The 12,742-nt window shown below is 41.7% G+C and overlaps 1 protein-coding gene across 2 annotated transcripts in view; it reads left to right on the forward strand.

The window, feature by feature from the left end:
- Nucleotides 1-12,742, forward strand: part of LOC105694698 — a 54,433-nt gene that overhangs the window by 25,911 nt on the left and 15,780 nt on the right. For both annotated transcript variants that reach the window (XR_001103540.2, XM_012415602.1), the window contains exons 6-10: nucleotides 60-1,176; nucleotides 2,710-3,033; nucleotides 3,506-3,879; nucleotides 3,944-4,240; nucleotides 5,066-5,235. Coding sequence is in view for 1 of the 2 variants with exons in the window: in XM_012415602.1 (XP_012271025.1) it covers nucleotides 60-1,176; nucleotides 2,710-3,033; nucleotides 3,506-3,879; nucleotides 3,944-4,240; nucleotides 5,066-5,235 (2,282 nt within the window). In the remaining variant the exon portion in view is untranslated. The remainder of the gene's footprint in view (nucleotides 1-59; nucleotides 1,177-2,709; nucleotides 3,034-3,505; nucleotides 3,880-3,943; nucleotides 4,241-5,065; nucleotides 5,236-12,742) is intronic.

Here is a 12,742-nt window from a genome sequence, read left to right on the forward strand (position 1 = left end):
ATTTCTCAGTGTCACTTTAGAAAGATAAATAAGCCATTGATTGATCTTCTTGTTCTCAGGCATCATTCGGCACCTATCCCAAATCCCATAACGGAAGAAGCCATGGAGGTATGTCCCCCGGCATTTGAAATCGATCCTATCGCTCCCACGGTTACCGCTCAAGAGTTGGATAAGACGTGTTTAGAACTAATTCAGGAAAGTGGAGAAACAGGCAACAGAGAAAGAAGCAAAACTCCCGTAGCGGCGGAAGGTCACGAAGTCAAGGATGAATATTTAGAGCAAAGTGTTGGCGAGACGAAAGAACATGATGCTAGGGTGGAAAATCAGAACTCAGAGGAAAGGGCCTCAAAGTCTCCTAAGAAGGACATGTCGGATAAACCGCACAAATCGCCGGACAGGAAGAAGCCTGCTAAGGAGAAAGTTGGCGAAACTGTAGAGCGCGAGAATAACGCCGTTTCTCAAGAACCGTCGTCCCGCTCGACCGAAGCAGAGACCAAAACAAGCGACGCTAATAGTGAGACTCCTGCACCAAAGGAGAGCAACAAGTCGGAATCCGTAGGCAGGACGAACATCAAGAAACTCCGGGAAAAAGCCCTGTCCCTTGATTCTGAACTTTTAAACGAGCCGGCGGAACCACCGGTAAAGCCAACCGAAAGAAGACGGTCAAAGATATTCGAAACTGCTGAGAAGTTCAACCAAATGGCTCTAACTACCGAGATGGAGAAACCCAAAAAGATCTTTATACCTGGCGTGAACGTGGGTGGCGCAAAACGCGCTTTTGAACGTAAAGCAAGTCTCTCGTCGATCGCTACGCCCCCATCTGTAAAACCCACGAAGGCTATTATAGATGTACCTACCGACAAGAAGAACGACAAGCCGGAGGAAAAGTCGCTCGAAGCCGCAAAGACAGAAACCGAAACTAAAGACGACAGGACGAGTAAACGAGACGAGGAAAAGAAAAGAGCGGTGGACATCATTACAGGGGCCTTAGGGAAACCGCCGATGCAGCGGAAGGTAAACGGATCGCCTCCTACTTCACCGCAAAGTAACGAGGCTAAAAAACTCGGACTAAAGGTGCAAGTCGGTCCGAACGATGTTAGAACCGCCACGGTGACGGTATCCACGCCAGTCGAGACCAAGTTTCCGTTCGAAACGAAGCCGTCCGTGCCAAAAGCGGTAAGTCATGCGATTTCTGAATGTCATCTCCAGGGATATTCCAGAAAATCAAAGCATGTCAAGCAATCTCGCGGTAAAAAGTGCAGAATTCGTTGACAGAGATTGGGTTTTATCTAACATATCGAAAGGCGTATGTTTTGGCTTGTAATAACATTCCAACGCGAAGAAAGTTCATGCATTCCAAACGCGTATGGTATTACGTGATACCATTCCTTTATACGAACGAATGTGCACAATTTATGTAAAGTACTATCGATGCTGACCTTTCCACTCCTCTTCTCTATTACGGAGGCATTTCTCTGGGTTTTCTTCTCTTTATATGCAAATTTTATATTGCTTGGTGCTGCATGGCGAGACGACTTTTTTAAGACTGAATAATCCGCCCTAACTTTAATTGTAAACATTTCCTTAGGGTATTACTCGCGCGCGGTACAGTGCCGCTACTCAAATAAATGTTAGAGATGTTTATAGCGGATATAAAGTTAAGTACAAATATGCAACAAAAGTTACTGATCCCCTGCAAGAGCAATGTAAAAGTGTTAAATAATTTTTTATACCAAGTATGTATATGTGGTATGTTTTTATAAAAACTTTACTATTTTTATATCATAAAGTACAAAAGCTCTTCGGACACAGACGTTAGCCTTTATTTTTATGTTGCTATTTTTCTAATTTTCCTATAAATTACTATTTTATGTTGTTAAACGTAATGCCTTATAGACTTAAAGACTACTTAGAAAAACGTTCAACTCGTTGACAATGCGTAATCGAATTGCGTAAATTATGAAGTTTCGGTTGAGTAAAATGGTACAAATAAAATGACTCTTTTCCTTTATGTACATAATAATAAACTGTAAATACTGAATTATTTTTATACGCGATATTTGTATAAAAAGCAATAAATAGAAATGAATAAAAAAAATCTAGTGAAAATCATTGCGTACACACGGCGGCATAAATTGTTTTACGAAAATAGAAGGAAAGAACTATACCGACCATTCGATCCTTTATGTAAATATTTGTAAAAATATTTAATCATACCCTTACATCGTTCCTAAAACTTCAATAATTTACAAATAGCCCGTAATTATCCTATGCAAAAGGAAATGGCTTCCTTAATTCCTTTCTTTCGGTAATTAGAACGCTATTGGACTACCGCGACCATTACCTTGACATCTCTACCCATTACCTATAATTCGATATTTTGGCCCTGTTACAGCCTGCTACAGTAGACCAATTCCAATTTGGACCCGGTCCCTAAATCCGACAAATAAATGGGCCTTTCCTAATCCCTTTTATAACCCTCATATTTCCGTGCCCGACTAACATTGACAAATTGTAACTAACGGCTATCCTTTGTGAGAGAAACGTATAACCTGTTTTTCATGAGTTTCGGCATTTACTATTTCCTTCAACGTCGAAATATTACCATCATAAAAGCTTACTAATATACCTTGGTGTGAGACAAAGTGGCTCGGTATGGACAAAGGAGCCATAATAACGGTTGGACGTGCTGCAAATCCTTTCTTCCAGGTATCCAGCACGCCTGATTCCGAAAACTCCCCGGTGGAAGAACCCAGAAAGTCAAGTAAAATGGAGATCACCTTGAAGAGCGCCACGCTACCGCGACCCCGAAAAACTAGTAAAGCAGAAATCATATTAACTGGAGCGAAGTCGCCAGAAAGCTTCAAGTCCGAGGTCGAGGCCAAGATTGCGGCGGTTCCCCCGCAAAAATTAAGGACCCAGAGATCGGAGATCGCGTTCCCTGTTGCGGCAGCGGTTCCTCAAGCTCATAGATGTTCCAGCTTGGAACCCGAAGACAAATCGTCACCTAAAGAACGAATTATACCGATCCATGTAAGTTGAACTATTTGACAATACTATTTCATGCATCTCTATGTATAACAGAGAAGATATCCTAACCGATAGCCTGGCTGATCATCAACGCCCAGTCCAAACTGCTGGAAATAGAAACATGAAGTTTGGACTGTAATTTCCTTTTCTGACGTAGACACCCACTAAGGGTGGTGGGGTGGTAACTATTTTTCGAAATTTAACCCCTAAGAGGGTGAAAAGGGGCAAAATGTGTTCTTATAAATTTCTTAATATTACTGAAGCTCGCTGAGATATCGATTTGGTATTTATTTAAAAAAAGTACACGCTCAAATGCGTAAAAACTAATTTCTGGACTGCCTTACCTAATCAATACCTTGCCCATATCGCGAACAAAGCCGCGACGGGAAATGCTAATGCTTTATGTTTGCGATATGGTTTCAGTCGTCCATTATTAAACTTAATTTTTATTTCCTCAATGACATTTTAATTCCAGGTTGAACCAGGTTCGCAGCAGCCTCAGCACTCTTCTACCCCGCCACCAAAGCCTCCAATGCCTCAACGTTCCATGTCACAAAGATCCAATTCTCTGTCGCGTCAATCAACCGCAGATTCTGATACGGACAGTGCTTTGGGCTCGACTTCTGGCCCTGAACCGATCAGAAAGAGCCCGAGAGAGTACATTATTCCCATTGCGGTAGAAGGCGGCGGCTATGTGACACCCAGGTCTGGAAGTGTTGAACCAGAGAGCAAAACTAGTGCTCCAACGAGTACCACGGCATCAAGGCCAAGATTCGGACGACCAAGAAGAATGAGCTCGTTGCTCTCCGATGCCAGTGAAGATGAATCTCCCTTCTCAACGCTTCACAGGTAAAAGTCGTGGCTCTTTTGTACGACCTAGAATATGTGTTTTATATGTTTCATTTGACACTAGGGACAGTGACGACCTTCTGCAGAGGCACATGCATCGTCTGCGAAGCTCTCGACCAACCAGACAACCGCCCGAGCATGCCGATAGCTTATCGTCCGGAGAAGACGACGACGACGACGGTTTCGAATTACTGACCGCTGAAAATTTATTCTCTACCCTTCTGTCAAGAGTGAGAAGCTTGACCCAGAGACTGAATGTCGACGACAACCGAGGCAGTGGTTTCCTCGGCAGTAGATTGTTGGGAAGATTAGGATCAAATTCGCCTCAAGGTTTCTGGGGAGTCCACGAGCCATTGTCTAGGTAAACGAAGACTAAGTCGTACGAGTAAGCGAAAAAAAGGGAAAGGCAGATAACGTTTACTTCTGACCTGATATTCGCCTTCATATGTTTCGATCCATTCCCATTTTTGAGACCTTTTTGGCAAAAGTCGTTTATAGTCCTGTCACTTGTATGTGCAAGCTACCAGAGTTACACCGAAACGCGAACTACGACAACGTGAGTCTAGAAATAATGATTTCCTTTAAATAGCTCAAAAGAAGGTATAATTGCACATCCTTTCAGAGAGACGAAAAAATACCCTTTTGATTCAGTACACGGTCTGTTAAGTTAAATATTCGTAGCCAAGCACTTGCACGTCCGATTTGCAATCAGCTCCTCCCCGTTTACGCGATTGAGTCCAGTATTTTTCTTTTGGCAACCTCGAAAGGGAAATCGCTACGGGGTCAGACCGGTAGTTTGACGATTGTAGCACACGCTAGCGATGCCAAAATAAACGAGCTCGAAATACTTTTGACCACCCTGCACAGGTTGGCATATTTCCTACGAATGGACACCATTCAATCGTTCGCACGCCTCCACCGTTGCAACAGCTTGATCGATTCTTCTGTCTCCTCTTTGTCGATCCCCTCGTATTAAGAATCTTTCCCTTGCTCGGGAGAATCTATTAATTAAATCGCACGAAGACTATTTCATCCCAGGTGTATCGTATAATTTCCTTGCAATGCTGACATCTCAGTAAGTCTCCCGGCAGAATTTGGACTTAGACTATAGACGAATGTATCTGAAAAATATGTAATCAGTTATCGCGAAGATTTTAGTGTAATTTAATTGTCTTTTGATATCCAGGCGAATCTCGGAATCGCAGTTCCGGCGCTCTCTGAGTCGTGATACCGACAGGTTCGGATGCAAGGATCCCTCCGATCCAGGAAGCCCTGGGGCACAAAATAACCAGGGGACACGGAGTACACCCTCGCGGGAGAACGTCTTTGAGACTGGGAGCAACACTTTGCCACGAGGTAAGAGAGTGAGCAACAAGTGCTCGTCAATTCACCGTGGTACCAACTACAAATCATTCATCAATTCCCTAGTGCCTGGCACCACCAATCTCGGTCAAAAAGCTAATCCTCGGTTACAATGAGTTGCACGTTCCACCACATTTTAACGGCGGGTTAATTTCCATTAACCGCCGTTTACATCAATTTAGCTTCAGTTAATCGAACTTCAACCCAAAGACTGCACATACGCGAGGAAAACGTCAAATGAGTATATATTAATATCTTCTTATGACGAAACGGATGAAGACGGTTTCGATTACATTTACATTTTCTTAAAGTGAAGTGAAACACGTCGAGGAACTTGATCGACGACGATAAAGAAGATTTTTCTAAATGCCTACGTTGCCGACGTTCGTTTTTATATTGACAGCTGTATCGAATTATATTGGATATTGTACCAAATGGCATACTCCATCTGTCGTTTTTGTACAATAAATATCAAGAAATCGAAGTAAAACTCCAGAAATCCTCTGAATTCATGCTTTCTGGGGCCCTAATTGACTGCAGAGGGACCCCCTGCGCCATCTGTGATTTCCAAGTCAATTAAACTTTCACTTCGAGATCTCGTATTCCCATCGTTTTGGCATAGAAGCTCATACAACACTTTTTTTGCCTTTATCCCGTTCAAATGCGAGTTTATCGATTACCAGACTGTTCTATATTGTCGTAAAATTGTCCTGACTCTTTCGTTTCTCATATCAGAGCCTTCGATAATTGTATATCGATCAAAATATGAGAGCTCGATGCCATTTTGGTTCTGGTCTGGGGTAAGTTAAACCATTTTTTCCAAAAATCCAAAATTTGAATGTGTCAGGACAATGCTTAGATTATCAGGAGTGACGTGCCAAAGTTTCGGACAGTTTGGTCTAATACCCTTAAAAAAAAGTGTTGTATTCGAATCGACTGATTTGAAGGGGGTTTCACTTCACCTTAATGATCGAAGTACGCGTGAAAATATTTTATATTAATTATTAATTAAGGAACTTTACTTTTCGAAGCTGGGATTTGTCAAATAAGTTATTTCATGAAGACTCCGTGTCTCGATAAGAGTGCATCTATCTTGCCTCTTAATCAATCGGAGTATCAACCAATCACGCGAACGCGTTTACGGATGATGGAACTTACTTCAAATAGGATATACGATTAGTTAATCGCGCTCTAAATAAATGTGGTGGAACATTTACGTTTTTAACCCGTGCTTAACTTAAACGTTAACTTTAACCTACGGTTAGGTAATCTATGATTTGACCGAAGTTGGTGGGACTGGGCATAAGTCATAGGAACATTGGATAAATTATTCTGCATCTCATGACTCTGTTCTGACCTTCATACCGTCATTGATACGTTACTCTATAAGTAACGATACACACTTTAGCAATTTCCATTTGATCGAAAGTGAACGAAAAGCTGTTCACTTGCGGAAATCCACGGTGAAATGTACGAGAAAGACACGTTTGATGTTGTACGGTGTCAAGGCACGGTGACGACCGAAGCTGCGCTCGGAACGTCGCATTTAATGTGATTGAATTTGGTGTTTAATCGTCGATATGTCTGAGAAAATGAAATTGACCTACATGTCAGCTTCTGCCGAATCGTGCCCGAGAACATTTCACTGCCACTTTATCAGCGGTTAACGAGCAGTTAACCGTGGGATATAATACTGGCTGGAATTTCGGTAATGCATCTCCTAGTATGTACCTAGCTGTTGTTGAGTCGTTGATAGACAGAGCACATATGTCTCTCTCTCGCTCTCTTTTTTTGTAACTTTCCACCAACCATCTTCCAGATTCTCCACGACGAACAATGTTTCTCCTTTGACTATTTTTGCCTGTTACTATGTTTTGCAATTTTTTTGTACTAACACCAGTAGACGTAACGTATGGATCTCTTGTCTGGCGCAGGTGGGTAGAGCTGTCGCGTAGTCGTCTGACTTGTATGTCCAGCTTCCTTTCGGTTTGCTCCTTTTTTTTTTTCCGGTAGCTTTTTGATATTTGACACACCGCTGTAAATAGCGTATAGCCTCCACGTATTACGAAACGAGATTCTTAAACAATCTCCTTTAGATCATTAAATTCGGATATGTTTAACTGCAAATAGCATGGGTGCACGTAGTGTTTCATGAACCTTCCTGGCAAGGGTGGGCGTATATTTGCTGTAATTAAATATAATACTCGTACATGAATTGCACAATGTGAAGAGCTCGATAAGTTGCCATTTAATGAATACAACTCGACGGAATAACATTTTGTAAGAACGACAAATCCGTACGATATGTCGTAATCAACGTTAACGTGGATGTATTTACAATATTAATTAGCAATCTTTCAAATCACATTAAAATTGTTTAGTTGGAATTTCGGAGGTTCTGTAAAGAAATTTGAAAATGCTTTAGTAAATTTACGCACTTTTATTCGATAACAATATTGAATATCTGCTCCTTTACGTGCACGCAATATTTGGCTGTTGTCCTTACATGTAGAGTAGAATATTAATAGGAATTATTTACGTTGAAAAAAATTCCTTTATACTTTAGACAAAAAGAAAAATGTAATTCGTTGTAATAGTATTCATTCCATATTCCGTGTTGCTTCTCGGCCTCTAAATTCTGTTAAATACATTTTTATGTGTGGCAGGAGATACGTATACCTTTCTTAGAAAAATTTACTTCGCACGTTCAGAGACATTTTAATATCGGCGGTAACTTAATATTATACGTCGCTTTGGGAGAAAAAGAAATGATTCTTAATACGCCATTTAAATTTAGCCCTTTCTTTATTTTGGATCGTATAACAAATGAAAACCAAGCTCATACCTCGCCCGGCATAGAACTTCCGTAATATACCGTAGTCGTGGTAATGTGGTTGTTTACGACTTTTTTTTTTCTGATTATCCCTTAACGCTACAGGAATGATACCTTCTACATCTCCATTTCTTCTTACTTCTTTCCTATATTTATTTATTCATTTATTTATTTAGTACTACTTCGCCAGTATTGCATTAAAGTTCGTACAGCATGAGTGCACACATAACCATACACAGAAGTACAAGAAAGACTCTACCTCACTCTCTCAAGGGAAAGAAAATCACCTGTTAACAAGGAAACAATAAAAAGTCTTCGAGTTTACTTCACGTCTATCGTCGACTCTTCAATCAGTGAGATGTAAACCTGAATGAAATTTTTTTATCGCCGACTGATATTTGACAGACTATATTTTCGGTACGACACACATTGTCCTCCATTTGCAATTGTAGCTGGTGCAACGGAATGACTACCGATGAGGATTGATACCAATTGGAATCCGGGTCCTCGTGGAAAAATTCAAAGAAAGAGAATTGCAAAATTTAATCATTATCTATTTACAATCGTGAATATAGACACGATGACTTTCCACTTATTTCCTATTTCGAGGATGGAGTCCTGGAATTTTTCACGTTTACCGATTTCGTATGTTTATCTGTTTATCTTTTAATCTTTTATTTTATTTCTTACCCCTGCCTTATTCTATCTTTGTCAATGCCTCAAAGATAATAGATTGTCACGGCTTTCGGGCAGGGTATGTATTGCTGAAATCGGTCGTTTCGGTTCATTGATTTAGATCGCGATTTAACACTTTCAGTCTCTTATACACGTATAAATGGCACCATACCTCTTTAGAGAAAGCTTTTCAACACCCACTCCTGGCACCATTTAAGTACTCTAGCACTTCAGATTGAAATATCAATGTAAGCCTTCGGCAACTCGTTTAACACATTCGCGACCGGTAAATTTTTCCATGTCAAATACTGAGTACCGGCGAAAATAATGAAATTCTGAAACTGGTTGCCGCAAACTTGTATCGTTAAGGTGAAGTGAAACACGTCGAGGAACTTGATCGATGACGATAAAGAAGATTTTTCTAAATGCCTCTACGTTGCCAACGTTCGTTTTTATATTGATAGCTGTATCTAATTATATTGGATATTGTACCAAATGGCATACTCCACCTGTCGTTTTCGTACAATAAATATCAAGAAATCGAAGTAAAACTCCAGAAATCCTCTGGATTCATGCTTTCAGGGGACCTAATTGATTGCAGAGGGACACTCTGCGCCATCTGTGATTTCCAGGTCAATTAAATTTTCCCTCCGAGGCCTCGTATTCCCATCGTTTTAGCATAGAAGCGCATACAATACTTTTTTTGCCTTTATCGCGTTCAAATGCGAGTTTATCGATTACCAGGGTGTTTTAAATTGTCGTAAAATTGTCCTGATACTTTCGTTTCTCATATCAGAGCCTTCGATAATTGTATATTGATCGAAATATGAGAGCTCGACGCCATTTTGGTTCTAGTCTGGGCTAAGTTAACAAATTTTTTCAAAAAATCCAAATTTTGAATGTGTCAGGACAATTCTTAGATGATTAGGAGTTATGTGTCAAAGTTTCGGACAGTTTGGTCTAATATCCTTAAAAAAAAGTGTTGTATTCGAATCGACTGATTTGAAGGGGGTTTCACTTCACCTTAAAGGACGTGATTCACGTCAGCGGCAACTAGGAATAGAAAGAACTTGAAAAGACGTGAATTCACGTCGGCAGTCGCGAATGTGTTAATAAAACATTTCTAAAGACTTGATTAATGATAACACGATAAAAATTATTATCCCATAGATGCAATGTCTGAAAAACATTTTGTCGTGCATACAATGAACCTGACACGGGTGAAATTATCGCGGTTTCAGTAGTCGAGACAAATGAATTTCTGAAAGTGTTAAATATTACCTACAATGCTCGCTCTCGAATAAAGCCACTTTGATGCAGTCTTTGTTTCCTGATAGGATTTAACGATCGGTAGATGACTCGAGTGCGCGAACTTCCCTTCCGGGGTCTCTTTGCCATCCTAAGAGAAAATGAAAAAGGATGATAAAGAAAAGAAAAAAATACGTCCTTTCATTCGCGAGTACCTCGTGATGCGAGAGATTAACTTGAAGTACAGGTAACCCTCCTATAACACGGTAGATAGGTTCCTAGAAAATGCCGTGTTGGGTGAGACCGTGTTATATGAGACTCAGAGCCAGGACAAGAAGCGAGGATTACGTTCCGAAAACCTATTAAAAACAAACTTTTTTTTTTCAATTCCATAGAAGCAACTTAATNCTACAACACGGTAGATAGGTTTCTAGAAAATGCCGTGCTATGAAACCGTGTTATATAAGACTCAGAGCCAGGACAAAAAGGTGGGATTACGTTCCGAGAAAACCTATTAAAAAAAAACTTTTTTTTTAAATTCCATATAAGCAACTTAATTTTTATTAAAAATATAAATGCATGTATAACACAAAACGAAAAAGAAAACAAGGAATATTATTTTCATGTAAAGCCACTATAGTTTATTATTCCTTCCCATCATTACTTTAAGGTAATTTAGTCTTTAAATATGTCAAACAAAAATCATGTTATCCAGTGCTGGACAGGAGTACAGGGTTGTAGAAAGGTTTTCGCAATTTTCTTACCGTGTTAGAGCGAAACGGTGTTATAAGGTGCAGTGCTATACGAGGGTTCCCGCAATTTATCTAGGCGTGTTAGAGCGAAACCGTGTTATAGGAGGGCTACCTGTACGTAAAGCGCGAGAAAAAGATCCCCGAAAAATATGAGGAAAATCAGGGTCGGCACTTATTTCCGCAAACTTTGAAAATCCTCACGTAACTAGGCATGCTCCAGTCGCTTCTCCATTTCCCCTCGGCGGAAATTCTCTACGAATCCTCGAGACGATAGAACCAGTCCCTGGCCTTCGGCCTTCTCCCCGGGGTCGAAGAAGACGAATAGAGATAGCCGAGCACCTGGAACCGATATACCGAAAGTATACTCTACAGATTCTCAGCGGCTCCAAAACGCAAACCTCACCTTGTGGAACAGACTCATTGACGGTCTTTTATGACGGTTGTTGCAGCGACCGTGCGAGTGACTCTGCGTAGGCGGGCCGACGCTAATCCCCAGTAGACAAACCACAAGTTAGGTACTATACGATACCTAAATTAGTGAGTCTCTCGAGACCACGACATCGTTCGCTCCTCTTGAACGCGGGAGAACCTCCTTCATCACCTAAAGACCACAATACACTCGACTCCGAGTTTCTCGGACGGCTGTCGACGGGTACACCTGGAACATCCAACGGAACGAAATCAAAAAGAAACCTGATTAGCGTATAACACTCGTGTAGAAAGAAAGGAAAGAAAGAAAGGAAAAAAAAAACAAACAAACAAACAAAATGTTACGTCTCCGTCCTCGCAGCGTAGCTCGCGAGAGTCGCGCCTCCTCGCTCGTGCCATCGATATTTAATTTCCCCCGAAGTGAGACGTCGATCGAGCCGTCGTGCCAGTGCCATGTAAATTAGCGAGGATAACGCTTTCCAGGGCGACGCGTTAACGCCGTCGGTGGGACCGTTTGTAAGCGGAGAGAGAAGGAAATGAACGAGTCGCAATATGTGTGCAATACGTGCCTCTTCATTATCGAGTAGAGACCGGATGTCCGAGGAGTCTTGCATGATCGCATCCTCCCGTCGTGTTGGTAGTGGCAAAAGTTTGTCGTTGGGATCCTTGACAGCTCTCCGAGAAGCGAGTATGACCACACGTGATATATAACAGCTACGAGTCTAGCTAACGTTAGCCGGCGTCGTGTCTTTTGCCGCCTCTTGTGTCGCGATCGGTTGAGAAAAGAGACGCGTTCTCGAAGGTGCGATTTACCCCGTAAGTGCGGCCCCTCGAGGCCGCCGATATGTACGTAGAGAGAGAGAGATATTTGTTACACGTCGATATATATTTTATGTGGTAGGAGATTAATGCGGGATAAATCGTATCGGGCCTCGTCGTTGGACGGTGGTGCGCCGACCTGTACGACGCATCGTCGTCGAATGTTAGTCAACGATTTTTGTTATAACACGAGAGGTATCCTTGTAAACCGTTTTACACGACGCTAATTAAGTGCCGAGACGAACTCGATTGGAAGTTTCTTAACGCAAGCGAGTACTAACCCCCCTGCCTGTAACGGCTGAGACTTGTTGTGTTTTTTCAGAGTTTACATAACAGCGTTTCTATGATTGTTAGCCCTACTATTACCATTTATTATTGTATTATCACCGTTTCCGGAACCGTTACTATCAATCCCCCCTTTCTAAGGCATGCTTTGGTCGCTCTAATACGAGTCGGAGAGTCCCCCCGAGGTTTACTCGTTTAACAGCTCTCGCGGGTCTAAACCGCGAACCTGACTTTTGTGTTAACACGCGTGCACGTACTTTACATCGGAATACAAAGAGTACCGGGGTTATCCTCGACCGCGGCGCAAGATCCATTATTGGACCGAATTCGATGAACCGCTCGTAAGGGCGAATCTCGTTACAGCGCGACGCCAGTGAACGAGTACTCCTCGCGAGGCCCCGACTCATTTTCGTGGTTTCTCAGCACGTTTGTACACGGTGAAGCAATACGCGCGCCAAAT

This window comes from Orussus abietinus, unplaced genomic scaffold (genome assembly GCF_000612105.2).
Source record: "Orussus abietinus isolate OABI.00-Male unplaced genomic scaffold, Oabi_2.0 scaffold77, whole genome shotgun sequence".
Lineage (NCBI taxonomy): Eukaryota > Metazoa > Arthropoda > Insecta > Hymenoptera > Orussidae > Orussus > Orussus abietinus.